This window comes from Sparus aurata, chromosome 18 (genome assembly GCF_900880675.1).
Source record: "Sparus aurata chromosome 18, fSpaAur1.1, whole genome shotgun sequence".
Lineage (NCBI taxonomy): Eukaryota > Metazoa > Chordata > Actinopteri > Spariformes > Sparidae > Sparus > Sparus aurata.
In genome coordinates this window covers 33,564,144-33,584,353 of record NC_044204.1, presented here as the reverse complement: position 1 = coordinate 33,584,353, position 20,210 = coordinate 33,564,144, and the positions used below count along the sequence as shown (strand labels likewise).

General features: G+C 44.2%; 1 protein-coding gene across 1 annotated transcript in view; it reads right to left on the bottom strand.

Moving 5' to 3' along the window:
* LOC115568681 (fibroblast growth factor receptor-like 1) overlaps positions 1–20,210 on the bottom strand; it is a 64,529-nt gene that overhangs the window by 29,240 nt on the left and 15,079 nt on the right. Inside the window, exon 3 of the mRNA XM_030396186.1 lies at positions 6,793–7,065. Within this exon, the coding sequence (XP_030252046.1) occupies positions 6,793–7,065 (273 nt within the window). The remainder of the gene's footprint in view (positions 1–6,792; positions 7,066–20,210) is intronic.

The window sequence follows — 20,210 nt, the reverse complement described above, 5'->3', positions numbered from 1 at the left end:
CCTGATCGGGCCGTAACGCAGCGGACACGTATCCAGTGGAAATTTAGGGTTAAGCACTGATGCTTCCTGCAGTTGTATCGGATCGAGTTTGGATCATGTTCTCACCACAAACGAACTTTACCAGAGTTTGTTTGGAACCGGACCGAGACCACCTCTTCTACTATATTCTCGGTCCGGTTGTTTTGGTCCGCACCCGAGTGCGATTGACGTGTTCACACCTTCCAAAACGAAGTGCACCAAGGGGGTACACGCTCCAGGGTTCGATTCAACCTGAACTAAACAAGGCAGGTGTGAAAACGCCCTAAGACTTTCGGGTACTTTGCTGCCTTCCTCTCTCTCCTCTCTGATGATCCATCCTGTGTTTTGTGTCAATCATAGCAACACAACCTTTCATAAAACGCACCTTTAACTCGATTTCTTCAGGTTTGTTGGAAACATTTTGGATGAGGTGAGAAGACAACGAGGCCTGCACGATATGAGGAAAATCTGCGATGTGCGATATAACTTGCAATAGATAAACAAATATTGAAGTTTGCATATTATTAACTATACATTTAATGATGGCTGATTTTGAATTGTTGGTGTAGGTCTTTATGGTTGCATTGCAGCTGGTGATGGAGGTTGTGTTTCCTCTAGAAGTTGCAACAAGTGTTTGTAACACTTCGTCTCTCCTGAATCCAGAATACGTCCATATAGCAGAAGTGCTGTTTCTCTTCACCACAAGGTGAATCACCACCAAACTGATGCCGATTCATTTTGTCAGGGTAGCTGACGGCTAGCTGGGGCTTCATCTGATTGGCCCTTGTATCCAGGGCTCCGTCTGATAAATGTTGGCATGCTCATGGTGCATGTAAACAAAATGATTTTTCTTATTCATGGCGTGTCAGGCAGATGTGTTTATTGCACATGTTCATATCGCGGTGATGATGAAAATTCGATTTATTGGGCAGCCCTAAAAAACAACAACAAAAACTATATAACACAAAGTTTGTGTCGCTTTTCGATGGATATGAACACTCGAATAACTGCATTAGAAAACCTACAGAAGTCAGAAATAGCAAGTACTGGAGCAGAAGAAGCGTTTGGGAACTGCTCGTCTGCACTGCCAAACTCACTCAGAGCGAAGCGAAGCCAGAAACAGAAATGGATTCTGGGCCAGTAAATGCAACAATATGGTTCAAATGTAGGGAGGCTAAACCACACCATGATTTCTGGGCTCCGTTTTTAGAAATAACATCTTTTTCATGTTCTGTAAATCGTGATCGGGACCCCCCCAAAACATCTCCTGTGAGGCCTCGAACCCTCAACCCAACACCGAGCGAGTGAGCGGCTCCTGCAAACCAGCGGGCTGCAGCGCCGCGCTCACTCGCTCAGAGCATTCTTCTGCCATTAGTAAGAAAAGTGCTGCGAGTGTAACCTGAGCAGAGGAATCCACAACACACACACACACACACACACACACACACACACACACACACACTCACACACACGCACAGGCACAGCTGCCCTGGTGTGTTTGCAAGTAGGTGGGTGAGAGTGTGTGTGAAACAAGAGAGTCATATGAGATTGTTTTTATGCACTGTGCAATCACACACACACACACACACACACACACACACACACACACACGTACATTTCTCTGTATGTGTGTATGACTCATACTAATTAGGCTGCAAACCTTGGCCACCTCTACATCCTCTCCAGACGAGGCACCAGATATCTCAATTAAAAATGAGGAAACTTGAGAGCTCGAGCACACAGAGGAGGAATCAGGACGGAGGAACTGAGGGATACGGAGATGAAGTCGGTCGGCAACCTGATCTGATGTGTTCGATTTGTTGGCCGGAGGACAGCTGCAGTCTCGCACATGCAACGCGGTTTAAATGGAGAGAGAATTCACCTGGTGGCGGGGAGGTGATTTAAGAGGACGGGATGCTCGGTGTGAAATACACGTAGGAGACGGAAGTGACTTTTCTGAATTTGTCTCTGAATGAAGGCGGTGTGATGTGAGGATGTCGGTCTGTATGAGGTGATTATATATTTCATTTGAGTTTAAAAATGTTAAAAGCCGCTGTCCGCTTGGAAAAATGGAAGTTTATGAGCTGTTGGTGCTGAACGTCACACAGAGATACAACAAAAAACCCTGGAAGGAAACGTTTCTTATTAAATCCTCGAGAGATGAGAGACGGAGAATCTGACATCCTGTTAGAAGAGTGTAGGAGTCGACATCCTTCATCCTGTGATGGTCACGGAGCACCAAAGACCATTTAACACTATATCCTAGATTAAATTATGTTTTTTATGTGTAATTTGGAGCCTAATCTATGTGTATAAATAATGAAGACTGAATTATTAATGTAGACCATCTGAAAAGAGGCTAGAAGGTTGGAAACCAATATTCAAAGCACGTCTGCAACTTTCATTTGTAGAGAAATGTTCCCAAAATCAAGCTAATCGACGTAAAACGACCCTTCAGTGAATCATACATTTCTAAAACAATCCTCTTTCAAGTCCTGTTTCATTTGTCAAATTTCATCTCATGCTTCCATTTTTCAGGTTTCAACAGTCTCCATGTATCTGCCGCTCGATCAACATAAATCACGTACAAACAGTGTTTATTGAAACGTGTTTGAGTACATCTCTTTCTCTGCCCGTCTTTGTTCTGCCGATTATGTCCAGATGTCAGCTGCTACGGCTGAGCTGCTCAATCAGCACAAATCTAAACTCATGAACGGACATGCATGCAACACACACACACACACACACACACACACAGACAAAAAGTGTGCTGATTAACATAAAAAACACAAAAACTGTATTCCGACATTCGCTGAAAAACACACCCCAGCACACACACGCGCACACAAGTCCAAACCAAACTTCCTTCCTTCCTTCTTACGCACGGCTTCCCAACTCCAGACACGCTCCCTTTGTCATCACATCTGGTTCGAACTATAAATTTTATATCATTCTTCTCTTCTGGAGGAGGAGAGAGAAACAAGCTCAATCTCAGAGCTTCGCACAAAGACGGAGAGCGGAGGAAAAGACAGGAGATTAAAAAAAGAGAGGCAGAGATCTCCTGGCAGTCGACGTTTGAAGGACACCGACGGGTTTGTGGAGCAGAAACCAAAAAAGTCTTTCTCAGTTTCACTTTACTGGTGGTCCCATAAATCTGTGCACACCAACGCATACGTACACACACATGCACCACTCCTCAGATAAACAAGCACACACACACACACACACACACACACACACACACACACAGGCTGTTTACTCTGAAAACATTTGCCAACCTACACACAATGAAAGAACAAACACTCCAAAGAATCTTCTAATTTACCCGCCAACAAAAGCCTGCCTTCACAAAAAAAAAAAAAGCCTCTCCATCACTTCCAGCCACCGGGGCGGCCGTGCAGTGGATGTTCTACGGTAATCAAACGGTAAAACGTCCGGGAAAAGAGAAAGGAAACTGTGAAAATATTGGTGCAAATTAAGTCGCGGTCGGAGGAAAAATGAGCCGGCTGACTGAGGGAGGAGGAGGAGGGACGAGGGCTGAGATTGAGCGCTAATAGGAAAAAGGTGTGAAAGATACTTTGGGTTAGAAATGGAGAGGGAAACACAATAAGACACAGGTGTGGGCTCATTACTGTGAGACGGAGCGGTCGGAGGATAATTACGGCGGGACCACACAGGAGATTAAACCGGAGAGGAGGAGGAGGAGGAGGAGGAAGAGGAGGAAGAGGAAGAGGGGGAGGAGAGCACAGAAAACTAAACTTGAGTCTGAAAAAGTCCTGAGCGTCACTGCGTCCATCGCTCCCCTCCGCGCTTCAGACATCGTTCAGTATGCAGATTGTTCCAGCTATGAAAACACCGCCCTCCACGCTGACGGCGTCTCTAAGGAGGTGCTGTGACATGACTCCCGGCTCCGGTTACAGGACGGGTCGTCACTGAAGGTTAACCCGCTGCAGCACAAAGTGTCACCATGCAGGTTATTGGACTTTTGATTATATCCGCTCCGTCTGTGCCCTCCGACAGCGACCTGCACATACGTGTAAATACTACCAGCTAACGGTTCAGAGCATCAAGTCTCCCCTGAAGTGGAATTAACATATTATTATTATTATTATTCCTTCTCTTGTTGTCACAAAGCTTTTCAAGATGTAAACTTACACTGGGAAAAATGTTGGGTCATAATTGTGTGTTTTTGGCTCGTCATATCACCAGTAACATTTCTTTTTAAAGCTTTTTATTTAAGCCTTTAATTCAGGCTGATACAGACGACATGCTGATGTTCCAGTTCTTCATCATGTGATCATATGTAAAAGATCTGTTACTCTGTAAATGTTTTAACAAATTTAATTACGTGAACCATGAAGCACTTTATGGTTCTTGATCTCTAAGTACTTCTATATCAACTTCTACAGTTTATCTTAGAAACAGTGGGTGACAATCTGATGTCAAACTGTTTTAGCAACTGTTTTTCAATCGACTCAGATCATCGTCCTCAGCACGTTTCTCCCCAGTAAACTTTGAGGACGTTTCCCTCACGATGGCCCAAAAGTTAAGTAGAAGGACGATGAACTCCTGAAAGATCTCAGAAAAATGTATATTGGACAAACTTCACAGGCAAGACAGAGACTGTGTGATACGATTAAACCTGCCAGAACAGTTTACTACAACTGTGAACTACACGATATCGTTGGAGGCTCATAAAAACACCCAACAGTTCCACCTTTAAATATACTGCATGTGTGCAGATCGGGATGACATGACTGGAGGTATTTTCAGGTTCTTTTGTCAAAGAAGAAGAACACAAAGTTTTGCTCCTCTGTGGCCGCTGAGGCGAACTTAAATGACAAACTCCTGATTTGCTTGCGGGGGGTTCGGCCGGTCCATTGTCTCTGAAGCATGTGAGTGTGTGCATATGTGAAACTGAATAAAAGGGACAGTGAATGAGAGCGAGCGAGTGAACCAAGGAGAGAGAGAGGCAGCAGCTGTCTGCCTGGATGACCTCAGCAGCAGCTGCTGCACCCTCCACCCTCCACCCTCCTCCACCCTCCTCCACCCTGCTGCCCTCTGTGTGCCAGCTCCGCTTTGAAGTTCAGGTCAAGACCGATACAGCTCCGGATCACATACCGATAATCACCACTGGAGGTTCAGGGATATTATTTTAACGTTCATTTATTGGATATAACAGGATAAAAAATAATATTCCTGACGATGAAATTAAAATGCAAACTTTTACAGAATCAGAAATGTGACCGTGAGTGTGTGACAATAACATCTATGGATATTTTAGATATTACTGCGACTGTGAGAAGAAACTAATAAAGACATTTTATAACTTCTGTTTGTTAGTTTGTCTCACGTCACAAATCATTAACGAGCCACTTTTAAGACTCCGACCGCGCTGTAAAAATCTTGTCTGACCGTTACTGTACTGCTGTGTTGCTGTCCTGTTTTATCCTCTGTTAGATTGTTGTCTCGCTTTTTTGTTGGTGTTGTTTTCTTCCTTTTCCTGGAGTGTATGCATTGTATAATGTAGTTACTTGTTTCAATATTGTTTCGTAACCAACATTTTCCACGTGTGTACTTGTAATGTGTGATATTCAAAAATCCCAATAAAATATTACTCATAAAAAAAAATAAATCTTGTCTGACCTTTACTGTGTTGCTGTCCTGTTTTATCCTCTGTTAGATTGTTCTTGTCTCGCTTTTTTGTTGGTGTTGTTTTCTTCCTTTTCCTGGAGTGTATGCATTGCATAATATAGTTATTTGTTTCAATATTGTTTCGTAACCAACATTTTCCACATGTGCACTTGTAATGTGTGATATTCAAAAATCCCAATAAAATATTACTCATTAAAAAAAAAAAAAAAATCTTGTCTGACCGTTAGCTTTGTCAAAAAGCTGATTTTGAATTCCAAAATTAATCAAAACCCGGTGATGTATTAATCTACAACCATTAAAACACAGACGAGTATCGGCTGGTGATATCTGTATCAGAGCGCTTCACTCCAGCCCGTCTTTGAAGTGCTGACGCGAGGCGGAGAGAGATGCTTCAGACAGATTCTGTGGATAGCTGGAACCTGACACACACACACACACACACACACACACACACACACACACACACACACACACACACACACACACACACACACAGTCTTCCCTCCAGGTATTTTGTTTACATGGACAGATATTTCAGTCCTAGTATAGAAAGACACACACCTTCATTTGAGTCTTCAGGCTACAGACAACACAGTTTGTACAACTGATAAAACACACACACACACACACACACACACACACACACACACACACACACACACACACACAGCCTGACAACCGACTCAGCATTCTCGATACAAAATTGGAAAATCCTTATGATCACGGCTCAACAACAATGAGTCTTTTATCAACATCAAACCTGAGACACAGATTCCAAAACTACACTGACGCAATGTCGCACACACAAGTACAGCCGGGGGGGGGAAAACAAAAGCATGTTCTTTAACAATCTCAATTATGTTCACACAGGAACACACAAGAACAACGACTGTGGTCGCACACACAGTCAGAGTCCTTCATTGTCTGACGGGTTGATTACTGTGTAACGGCTCCGCCAGATTAACCCGCTAATTATATCCTAGCAACTCACACAACAGAGTCGATGGAAGCGACAGAAGATAAATAACGACTGTAAAATTATGCGTGATGAAAAAGAGACGGTGTGACAGCAGACGAGTGCAAACTGAGGAGGAACTCTTCTTCTCTGCCCGTACTCACCGATGATGATGAGCGTGTAGTTGACGTTCACGCTGCCGAAGCCGTTGGTGGCCTTGCAGATGTAGGTCCCGGCGTCCTCGGTCTCCACCTCTTTAATGCGCAGGGCGTGCTGTAGAACCCTGAACCGGGTCCAGCCGCTGTGGATGTTGCGGTTGTCTTTGGTCCACATGATGAGCGGCGGCGGGTCGCCCTCCACCGGGCAGGGCAGCTTCATGGTGCGCCCCAGACGGACGCTCTGCCGGTGGGCCACGCGCTCCGACACCCTGGGCGGACCTTAATGTAGAGAGAGAGGAAGAGGAGAGCTGTTAGTTTGAAATACTTAGTGTGATATTTTCAGAAGTTTTTTCACTCGACACCTTCAGAGACAGATCAGATAACAGGTCGGTGAATAATCAGGCAACTGATGAAACTTCACACAAGCTTTTTAGTCTCCAGCAGCAGCAAATCCATTTTTTTTCTCACTGAGTTGGAATGAAATCAGAGAAAAGCTGCTGCTGGTGTGCAAACAATTCACATCTTTGCCTTAATAGGTCATTCTGACCCAGTTTGGCAGAGAATCAACGTCTTCCTTCTAAGGACTGTAAGCTATCGAAGCATCAGAAATAGAAATCCTCAGATGACCAATATCTGGAAAAAATATATATCAGAGTGAAATCTACAGAAATTGAGTACAATTCACTCAACCGTGGTACTCGAGTCCAGTTCTGAGGAACCTTCTCTGTTACTTATACATCATTTCCTCTGTTTTTAGAAGAAACTATTGGACTCTTTACTCCGGTGTTGACGAGCTATTACCACAGAGTGACAGCAGACACAGAGAGGCGGCTGCATCGAAGGAGATCATTTCAAAAAACTATTTTATCAGCAATCTGACAAAAAAAAGAACAAAAACACAAGAAGAAGAAGAGCAACAACAATACTCAATGTTTGATTGTAGCAACCAGTTTGCATCCAGCTGAAGGTGACAAAGGACTTAATTTCTTATCAATTATTTTTGGAGAAGCTGCAACCTGACAACGACTGAATGCAATTTTTACTACATGAAAAAATAGTGCGACGACATTTCTGTTCATGACTCAGGTTATGATTTAGATTAGGGATGTAAAGATTCACTGATACGAACCGTTTTTAACGTTAAAGATGCGACTACACGGACCCCTGTATCAATATAAATCTACCATTTACGGGTCGATGGCCCGATTAGTTAGTTCTGTATCAGTTGACGGAAGCTTTGCTGCTAATTCTGCAGAGCGTCTCTTTACGCAACAAAGTTTAACGTGAGATTCTAGTGAGAGTAACGTTAGTGTATCCGAGGGAAAAACCACAACAACAACAACAACAACAACAACGTGTCCGACAACTCCGACACTGTTTACAATGCACCAGCTAATCTGAAATCTAAAGTTTGGAAGAGATTTGGATTTTATGAGAAGGAGGGACATTTGGACAAAAGTCTGGCCGTATGTGAGGTCTGTTGAACAGCTATTAAGTACAGCAGTAGCACAGCAAATCTGAAAACTCTGAAAACTGTGGATGCTAACGTCAGTAACGTTACAGCTAGCACAAGCAATAACACACAAGACAACAACACGGATATTAAAGAGTTTCCAGCCGCAACTCGGCGAGGTCCAAAGTCATCACGGCATCTATAGCCTGTTGTATTGTGAAGGACTGACGACCTCACAGTTAATTCATAATGGAAATGAATGTCTACATCAGATTGCATCGTATCGAATCGCACCATATCGTTCCGTATTTAAAATGTATCGTCCCTGAATCGTATGGTAGGTCATGTTTCTAGATGCGTATCGAATCATCTTATCAGGTAGAGATGCACAACCCTACTTCAGATATTAAATGTTCGCACTGATCCCTGACTTCTCACTGGGCGCTGGGTGTGTCCATCACCAGATGACTGCTCTGTGCAGACTGTGTGGTTTCAGTCTGAGAGGCTGCAGCCACACAGCAGCGATCAGGCGTGCTGAGTGATGGAGGCATTTGAGAGAAGCGGGCGTGTCAACAGGTTCAACGCCGAGGTTACGATGACCTCTCATAACGCTCTCCTGACGCGTCCCCGTCTCCACGTCGGAGCCACTCACGGCTTGTTTTTCAGCAAAGAAAAACACCATATATGGTATTTAAAGGCAAAGTATTTAACCTTTAAGAAGTTCACGCTGACATTTGAACACAGACAACAATAGATTCCCAGGGAGCGATCGTGAAGCCGAGCTAATGTGAAGTGAGATGTCGTGTCGAGACTTAAAATCAGCCGTGACCTCGACCTCGCTCGGTAGCCGGTCTGCTGTGAAACCGCACACTGGAAAAACAGAGGGAGGTGAAGAAATAGCGAGCTGACTGACCGATGGGAAGGATGGGAGGAAATTAGAGGAGTGATGGAGAGAACAAATAGGGGTGAGGAGGAGCGGGAGAAAGAGAGGAAGGAAATAAAAGGCTGGAATTTAAGGGAGTAAAGTCTACGAGGAGAAATGTGGCCGAAGAACAAAGAAACACAAACAGGAAGATGGAGAGAGATGGAGAGAAGGAGGAGTGAAGGAGTTTACAAGGTTGAGTGCATCTCTTGCTCCACTTCTCATCACTCCTTCTGGGTTGAAACAATAGCCTCCAAATATAGCGCTGTAAAACACACGACAGCAAACAAAGACAACAAAAGGCGACTGTATGAAAACAGCCTCCTGCAGGTCGCGTCCTGCGCTGGAAGACAGGGAGGTCTGACCTGAACAATGTGCCTGATAGAAGCTTATCAGCAACAATGCATACGCTGTGATAAAAGCTCAGAAACGCATGTAAACACCTCAAATGTAAAGGTGCAACTGCCCCTCTTTATCTGATGCTTTCTTATCACAGGTAGGTAACACAGCCTGGTGCCAGGTACGACACATGGGGAGCTTTACTCCCCCCGTTCAGACCCAAACTCGTGTTTTCGTGTCAGCTTTGAAGTCAGGATGTGCCGACACGGGAAGAACAGCCAGTTCTAGTAGATAATGGTAGAGTTAAAACCCAGATAAACATATTGTGGTGCACAGTTGAAGCAGATGCTTGGCGTTCGGTTCATACACCTCTTTAGGAGCCGAGCTTAAAGAGATATTCCGGTGTAAGTTTAATCCATGGTCTAACACACCGTGAAACTGTGTTAGACTCCCTCCCGAGAGATCAAGTTAGCAGACCGCTAATTCACGAAGTTTTATCAACCTCAGAAACGACCGCACGACAACAATACACTGCAGTAAATGGATCCAAATATAAACCGCCACCAAAAAGCCACAAATAATGCTCAGAACAGCACCAAACTTCAGCAACAGTACAAATAGGGTCTCAGCACATAGTCCGGGGCATCTAACCTCCGCTAGCTTAGCTGGATTTCTATTGTGAAGCTAAAAACAGATTTCAACTCTCCTCCATCAGCTTCCGGGTCGGGGAAGTCCCGACGCGACGATTACCGAGTGCGGTTAGAAATGCTCAATTCCGTTCTTTTCCCTGTCCGCTCTCGATAATAACTGTTATAAACTGGCAGGTAAGACACATATGAACTTTGATTGCTTTTCCATGGAGTCATAATCATACATTTTCATCCATGAGCCGCGGAACTCTACTGCACTCGGTAATCGAGTCGTCGGGACTTCCCGTCAACAGGAAGCTGCTGCAGAAGAGTGGTAAATTTAGTCAGCTTTTCAGTAGAAATCCAGCTAAGCTAGCGGAGGTTAGATGCCCCGGACTATGTGCTGAGACCCTATTTGTACTGTTGCTGAAGTTTGGTGCTGTTCTGAGCATTATTTGTGGCTTTTTGGTGGCGGTTTATATTTGGATCCATTTACCGCAGTGTATTGTTGTCGTGCGGTCGTTTCTGAGGTTGATAAAACTCCGTAAATTAGCGGTCTGCTAACTTGATCTCGAGAGGGAGTCCAACACAGTTTCACGGTGATTTAGACCATGGATTAAACTTACACCGGAATATCCCTTTAAGTTAGCGCAACCCTTCTCTGTCGAATCCTCAAGGATACGTTTAATTTCACATCGTGGGGGAGGAGATGCTGTCAAATGTGCGTAAGCGTGTTCACATGTTAACAAAATGCGGCTGCTAACAGCGTGGGAGTAAAAGTTTCCATTCGAACTTTGGCTCCACACGATTACGTGCATTAATCTACATACCATGTCTTCTGCCTGCTGCTGCGTACGCTGGCACTAATGCTCCAAACCATTACGGCTCTATCGAGTACATTTCCACATGTGGACGGGACGAGATCAGGGTCAGACTGCAAGCGCTGCCGTTAACAGACGAGCCACTCGGCCTCCTGAACGCCTCGTGACAGCTTCAGGGGTCGTTCCAGTCCTGTAGCTTCGTCAGTCTTTATTTAGGTTATAAGATTTTACTGCAGGGCTGCAACGAATAATTAATTGTACTTTGGTATAATACTTGTGTAAGTTTCTTCTTTCCCTGCAGATGTTTACAGATGTTTTTCTCTGTCTCCTCCTTTGTTTTTGTCGCTACACGTCATTGGTCGGCAGTGACAATACATAAAACAATACACAAATCTTGATTTCTTCTGTATCTGTAGATGTAGGAGATGAATGTGAAGTCCAGCTGCTCGTATAAAAGCAGCACAGTAACAGTAGTCTCTTAGTATTTGCTGTCACGACGTGCTGTTGTTTCACCAGGAGAGCAGGAGGTGGACACAATGATGGATGGATGGAGGTGAAATGTGTGAAAAAGACATTAGTCACGCAGAGGTATTCACAGGAGCCTCTCTTCTTCCTCCTCCTCTTCCTCCTCCTCCTCCTCCTCCTCCTCCTCCTCGCTCCTTGCCGGGGGAATGTGTCCGTCCAGCTGTATGGCTTTCTCATCAGGGGCCCGATAGCTTCCTCGCTTTCCAAACATCTACTTCTTTCTCTTTTCTCATTCTGTTGCTCTTTCTGTCGTCCCACTTTCACTCCACTCTCTCTCTCTCCCTTTTTACGTTCCTGTTTTTTCTCCCTCCGTATTTATTTCTTCCTCTCTCCAGCAGATTGAAATCTCATTCCCCTGACCTCTCACCACTCCCCTGCTACCCCTCTCTCTCTCTCTCTCTCCTCCTTACCCTTAACCCCTTGCCTCCCCTCTCTACCTCCTCCCGTCCTCTCTCTTTCTCCCTGTCAGCGCTCGTTTCCTCTCCCTCTCCTTTATTTCCCTCTCTTACTCCCCGCTCTCTCTTTTCTCTTTCATCACTCTCATTCACACCGTCCTCTCCGTTCGATGCCGTATCTCGCTCTTTTTCCCTCCCGCGTGTGATTTACTGGTCTCCTTCCCCCCGTTTCTTCCCCAGAGGATCACAGGAGCAGGACCTCTGCCTGAACCTCTCAACTTTCGACAGTTAACCTCTCCTACATCTCTCCCTGATGAAGGGAACACACACCAGCAGCCTCCTCCTCCTCCTCCTCCTCCTCCTCCTCCTCCTCCTCCTCGGCCCATGACCGACGTGAAGTCTTTTTAAATCTGTCTCCAGGGGTGAAACTGAAGCAAGCAAAAAAACTATTCTCCTCTTTCACGAGACACAAACTGTGTGTGTGTGCGTCATTCTTTAACAAATACGTGCCGCTAAAAGGAAGAAAACTCCTGCAAATATTGTAGTTAAGTTACGTAAATGACCGTCTGTGTGTCTTTGTGCATCTCTGAGTCTAAACCTCCGTCTTTGTGCGTCTGCAAAAGGAAAACTGAAGGTCTGTTTAGTCCATTTTGGGCCTTACGGTGCTCCCTCACCTTCAACTGGCTCCGCACGACAATCTAAAGCACCTTGAAGATTGTTTGTCCGACTCAAAACCTCCCTCTCCATCGCTCCCACAGAGCCGCACATCCTCCGCGAGGACGGAGCCTGAAGGCCAAATAACGCGGAGCAGGAATCAGATCATACAGTCTGTTCTCTGACCGGTTACTCCCAAAACAACTGCAAGTACATGGCTGAAGTCCCGTTAATGGAGCGGTTCGACATTTTTGGGATAAATCACATCAGTCTGTTCGATATGAAGCTGGAGCCTGAAGACAGTTAGCTTGGCTTTGCAAAAAAAAGATTTAGAACAGGGAGGGAAACAAGTTCACCAGGATCAGTGCCGGGCTCTGAAGCCAATTTGACTTAGTGTTGTAAATTGTGTAGCTGCGAACGAGACGGAATGAATCGTATCTAATCAGGCCGATAACATTTGGAAAGTCTGCACGAGCAGACCGATCCACCGCGGCACGAAGCAGTGTCGGAGAGCGAGCGGCGACGGTCACACCCACAGAGCAGCGTGCACGTTTGGAAACTTCTGAAAACATTAAAACTCAAATCACAACAAAAAAAAAAGGCCCTGAATAAAATCTGACAGTCGGGAAAGGCTGAGTCATCGAATGCAGTCGTGACTGAGCTTGAACTATCTTCTCAGAACTGTTTTCTTTCAATCAATCGAATGAAAAATGAGTCAGACTCAACTGAATCCTGATTTATTTGGTAATTAGTATCACGGATGACTAGTTTATGACTCACAGTGGGATTAATTCAGCTCACGTCTCACAGTTTCAGAATCTCCGGACCCGACTCGTGTGTCAGCGTCCAGCTCATTCTAGCCTCAGCAGATCCGGTTCACCGTGGTCCAGTGTGGCTCGGTTCTCTCAGATTTGTCCCGTCGATATCGCTCAACTGCAGCGGGACTCATTTTTTCTTGCTTTAACCTACAAATACAACTCGCAAAGCTTTTTTGCATTTTCCCACGCTAACATTAGCAGATATAACGCAGTCGAGTGTGTTTTCTTTGGTTCTCTGCTCGACATACTTCTTTGAATTTTCAAAGATCGCTGCCAACTTCTATCTGAGCACAGTCACAGTGTTGTTTGTTCCAATCAGAGTCACAGATGCCTTCCACAGATGTTTCCACCGGTGAAAAAAAAAAAAGGTGACAAAGAAGGATTTGCAGGAGAAACAAGAACACAACCGAGGTTTCATGAAAGCAGTCGCGGCATCTGAACGTTCGTCTAGGTGCTGAAAAATTACCTGCTTTTTAGTATTTCTTCTGCGTTGCATATTTTGGCGCCGTGTGACAGACGGGATTACTCTCTGTGCTTTGGATGGAGAGCCGGGTTTTAATGCCCTCGACGTTCCACCGGTCTTAAGAGTCAGATGGGTCTGCAGAGTCCAACACAACGTTGTTGTTGGCAGAGAAGCGAGACTGCAGCGAGAGGGGAGAGCCGAGGAATGCTTTTGATGGAGTGCACTTAACAGCAGGACTCAGCGTTGATGTACTGCGCAAGGTAGAGGTGTGTGTGTGTGTGTGTGTGTACAGTATGTGTGTGTGTGTGTGTGTGCATGCTGAGCCATGGGTCCACAAGAGGTCATCATTATTATCGGATCAGATATAAAAGTAACATTTACCTCTTTCTTTCTCTCCTGTAATTTCAACTAAGCTCACAGTTTATCCTTTCGCAATCAGCTTCATTGAGAGAGTGTGTATGTGTGTGTGTGTGTGTGTGTGTGTGTGTGCATGTGCATGTGTGTGTGTGTGTGTGCTCTGCTCAAATTACCTCCGTTACACGTAAGTCCGTTGTTTACGCAGCGCTTTTCGGTGAAACCCTGTAAATCCTCCCCCGATGTTGTTTCTGTATCTGACTTTTTCTTTATAAGCACGGATCCTGTTATCATATCAATGCTCTGTAAATTGATTATGACCAGTTGGATTGCTGGTTGTGTAACACAAACGTTCTGCTTTTTTTTTTACAGACTGAACTAGAGTTTTTCCTTTTGTCCTGGAGCTACAACACGCAGACTGACGGGTGAACATTAACTTGTCTTCTACACACTTTCTCATTTCCACCCCAACAACAGGTCAACTGCTGCTTGTTGCTCCGTCCTGACAGCTAACAGCGAGCCCGAGGCCGGGGGAGGACGCACCGACGTCGCTCGAGGGGCTACATGACACACACTCAAAACCAAAGGCTTACACTTGTCTCACACACACATTCAGAGGAAGAAAAACACACAGCGGCCAGAGAAAAGTGTGAGGAATCTGCTGAGTGGCTGTTTCTGCCACCTGAGAGCACACACACACATAAAGGTGTAAAAACCACCTGTGATCCGTTCCTCATTTGTTTGTATCAGATGTTTTATTGCCTGATAATAATCTAACCTTTTCCTCGAAGTGCGATTTCTTCTTGCTCTCACGTTTTCCCTCCTTTTTACTCCGTCTTCGCTCTTTCTCTCCCCGCTCCTTTCACTGAAGCGTTTTCTAATTAATGGTTATTCTGTTCCACCTTTCTTCTCTGCTGGCTGCTGCACCTGTTTGCTTTTCACGGGAGAACAAAGTTCCCACAATCGGGTGAAAGTAAAAGAACAAACGCGGCTATTTAGGAAGCAAAACCCACCAAACAAGTTGCTTTAGGCTCAACGATTTCCTCCGAACCTCATTTAGAAAACTTCACACATTTAAAGAAACTGGCCACGACACGAAAGCGCAGAAATTATATTAAATTGCCATATAGTCGTGCACTTCCTTCCAAAAACAAAGACCAGTGTTTGAGTTTCATGTTAATGTTCTGAAGCCAGCGGGGTAAGGTGCAAAATCTACCACAGGCGGCTTCCTGTCGGGCTTAAACTTGGCACGAGTCGTAAATCTGTTCGGTCTGAAACGCTGGACTAAAGAAAAAAAACACAGTATGAATTATGTTTCATGACACAGCGCTTCTCAAATGTACACAGAAGATTTATGAAAACGATTAATTTAACTAACAGAGGGGAAAAAGGAAACGGTGCAATTACGGGAACAATTCACTACTCGCATAAACGCACGGCGAGATTTTCCAACTGTGGGAAAAAAAATGTCGAGACTCGTTGCTACCTTTGTGTGATTTATTGCTAACGTGTGGCTAATTATAAAAGAACAATTTCATATTTATTACTGAATGTTCTGGTCTGAAGTCGGCCTCATTACTCATGACTGAAACCTCTTATGAGAAAAGAGAGTAAAATGCCTTTTTTTTGGTTTACTGATGTGTAAATTCAGTCTTTTTAAACATGACATATTGATCGAAGAATCCTTATTAGATACTAACCCGACATGACAACAAAATCATATTGTGTTTTTATTATTTTTTAGCCTTTTCATTGCTTTATTGGACAGGACAGCTTAGAGAGACGACAGAATCCACATCGAATTGTACACATGTTCATTGATACCACTCACTCAAATACGTCAGATCTTTTTCAGATCAATGCATCATTCTGAAATTAACAAAAAGGTTCATCCTCTCCCGGATCCGTGCCTTTATCCAGAACGGCACCAAAAGTTATTGGGATCTATTCTGGGACAAGTTCAGTAGCTTTGTCGCAATCCTGCTGAAAAACCAGGGAATGATGCTGAAGTGAGAACGTGAGTTGTATGTGAGCGTCCCTTCTTTTATAACAAATGTTGTGGCTCGTTTTATTCACAAATCGAGCTCCTGCAATTTGAGTATCACACTCTAAAGTCCCAGATTAAACACTGCAGCAGCTTCATCTAATAAGTTGAGACGGAGGATACCAGAACACGGGAAAAGTGGGAACTCGGCTTTTGAGGAAAAACCAAGACAGAGAACATAAAGTTCTGCAAACCATCAGGAACCTGAGGGCAGCTTGAACCAGGAACATTCTTCTGAAGCTTATAAACGGCTTTACAGAAACCACATCATGCACAGTGTGCACATGTGTGAGTGTGGGTGCATTCTGTAAATGCAGATTAAGGAAAGTGAGGAAAGTACAGCGAGGGAAAAGAGAGACAGCAGGAAAGAGACACACTTAAGTGAAACGACGGAGTCAGGAAGGGATAGAGACGCCCGACTTAATCCACACAAACAACCACCTGCTCACATCACAGGATTTACAGGTAAACTGCAGACTGGACAAGAAGCTGACATTTTAATGACTACCTAGGATAAATAACGTAACAGAATGTACTTTGCTTTCTGTAATCTCGTATCACGTTTTAGACAAAAAGACTGACAGAGTCAAAGACGTCCTCAACGGTCCATCAGCGCCCTGCAGGCAGGAACTGTTAAAACCTGTCTGCTGTGACGACACAGTGACTCTGTGAGATCTGTTTGTACACTATTATTTATACACCGGATGTTACACACAGAAATAAAGACAGCACTGCTTGATTACTTCACTTTAAGCAGAGAAGGAATCATTCCTGCAGGCTGTTATGTGACTCTGGTGAGATAATAAATCATTTTGGGAAAGATGTGAGCATCCAGGTGAAATTGGACGATCTCCTTCAGTAAAGGGAGGAAGAAAGTCGAGGAAAGAAAAGTGGAAATACGAAGAGTAAGCAAGCTAGCTGGGGCTGAAAGTAGGTCGAAGGCGATAAGTACTATTCCAGCTAAGTGTGTTTATATGTGCATCATTCATGGCTGGTGATGGAGGGAGGCTGAGGACTGAGTTTCACAGACGCTCTGATCCAGAGCCAGTTACCGACGAGGATGACCGTACACTGAGCGTACCTTTATCGTGAATCACCGACGTTTAAACATTAAATATTTCTCCGAAAATATGGACTCGGTAAGAAAAGTCTAGAAGCCACACAAGATAAACGAGCAGCTACAGAATCAGGACGTCTGCAAGTTTCAGACAGCTGCATTAAAGAAGAAGTAAAATATTACAGGTCGACCGATTGTTATAAATCAAGGTGAGTATTCAGTGTTTTCAGGCTGTTAATTATTACACATTGCCAATCAGGCATTTCTATCTATTTCTATTTCTATCTAACAGAAAAATCACAGATACTAATAATGTGGAAATAACCCGACTGAAAACAGAAAAGATACAAAAAACAACTATTCCTTGTCATGTATGAGCCTGAAACTATAAAACAAACAGAGCTGCAGCTTTTCAATAGTTGTTTGGTTCCTATTATGACTGAAAATGGTGAAAATACACCTCAAGAGCAGCTTCAGACGGGAGAGTGGCTGCAGCTAAATTGCTGATTAAACCGTCTACTTCTGTGTTAATTAATCAATCAGTTTGTTCGGTCTTTCAAATTCTGCCCACAAGCTTTTCCTGTCTTAGAGAGTAAATCAAATATTCACATTTAAGCAGCTGGAATCAGAGGACGGTCAGTAACTACTAATCGATGGATCAATTATTCATTTGACCTTTTTTAAAATGTATTTTTACACGTGGGGTAAATTCGGACTTGTGAACAGCTTCACCTTCACCAGTCACGTCTAAACAAAACGCTCGTTAGGCTGCAAAAGTCTCTCCCAAAAAAAGTCCAGCAGCGGCAGGTGTCACGGTCGTATGTGAGGAATCCGAGGTCGGGTCGATTTACTTATTCTGTCCCTGTCAGCTTACAGTCTGAGCAGCGGACGCCACTGAGCAGCGACACTCTGAACCAAAGAACGGTCAAACACTTCGCGGTCGACAACGACGTTCACAAACAAGAGCGGTCGTCGTAAATACATCGGCTGGATGTGTGTGTGTGTCTGCAGAGTCGCCTCGTGCCTCCAGATAAGGCAAGAAAGAGTCGGAGCAAGATAAGAAATAGTTAACACTCTGAAGTGTGTGTGTGTGTGTGTGTGTGTGAGAGAGAGAGAGAGTGTGTGTGTGTGTGTGTGTGTGTGGAGTAAACCGGTGTCCTCGACCTGACTTTTATCAGCATTTTGGAGGCAGACACTGTTACTCATTAACAGCAGTGATAACACACACCCACACACACACAAGCACAAACACAAGCACACACCCACCCACACACACACACACACATGCACACACACACACACACACACACACACACACACACACACACACACACACACACACAGTACCACCACCTGCTATAGTCCACTTTAGTGATAAAGAGGTGAATATTTGTTGTAAAGGAGACTTTCATATTGACACAACACACATAAAGAAGGAGACGGAGTAATATGGCGACACGCACACGCACACGCACACACACACGCACACACACACACACACACACACACGCACGCACACACACACACAGGTTTTGTAAACACCTCAGCAGGTGGATCTGGCTGGTTAAATAATAGATTAGATATAACATGGTTGTATTCCAGTCGGTGACCCTGGAGCCACAATAACAGACCGTGGCTGCAGCTAATGATCATTTCATTATCGGTCAATCTGCAGATTACATTCACAATCAATCGACTGATTATCTAATCTATGAAATGTGGAGAAAAAATGTGAAAAATCACAATTTTGCACAGTGTGAAGTCTTCTATCTCTCCTCAGCTTTGATTTCTGCTCCTTCTGACTCTGTTTTCCTTCGTTTATGACGTAGAAACAGAGGTTTAACTCGTCCTTTCCGCATATTACATCTCTATAAACAGTGTCAAGCACATTTATGTCCCAGCACGGAGCTAACACAGAGCTTCACAGGTAGAAAAAAAAATACAATTAAAAACCTTAAAAACTGAAATAATTAGAACACGAGAGAGAAGAAGTGAATTAAGAACTTGACTCCAAAACGACAAAACTGAAATTTCTTCATTCTGCATTTCCTCCACCTTCTCCACCTGTGTGTTTTCTGGTTCACTGGGTGGAGAGTCAGACATTCCAAGCATGCACATAACACACACACACACACACACACACACACACACACACACACACACACACACACACACACACACACTCGTGCCCCCCTCCCACATTCCACACCAATCCTCAGCCGTGACTAAGTCCATTTGTTCAGCTCAGGTCACTGTCTCATCTCAGCCTGCCGTGTGTGTGAGAGAGATGGGATAAGGTGTGTGTGTGTGTGTGTGTGTGTGTGTGTGTGTGTGTGTGTGTGTGTGTGTCTGTGTGTGTGTGTGTGTGTGTGTGTGTGTGTGTCTGTGTGTGTGTGTTCAACCTGTATCTCAATTGTTCTGATCACAATGCTGACTGACATCTAAATGTCTCCTAAAGTCTTAAAAGCAGTGAAAACTGAAGAATGACGAGCAGAAACAGTCAGATGATGAAAATGAAACTAAAACTAATTTTTTCCAGCCAACATGAGATTTGAACCTGCAGACGGGCATCATGAACAGACCAGTGAACAACATGGAGTCTGTTTCTTTTAATGTCACCTGACAGAAAGTACAGGTAGGTGAGTGAGAGCCTTCACAGAAGCCCAGTTGAGGAAAATAAACCACAGTGTATCAGTGTATGAACAGAGTTTCTGCAGGTTTGAACACGTCAAATTTAAGACTTTTTAAGACCATTCTGAACTAAATTTAGGACGAAAAAGTCCACATTTGTTGCCAAAATGTTTAACAACAATGTTCAAAATCCAAAGCACCTCTGCTTTCAACATCTGAGTTGAGCTGAAGATGGTGATGGAGAAGATTTTATAGTTTGCATCCTCAGTTTTCTCTTCACCTTTAGCAAAGCAGGAAGTATGTTGTGGAGCATTTTCAT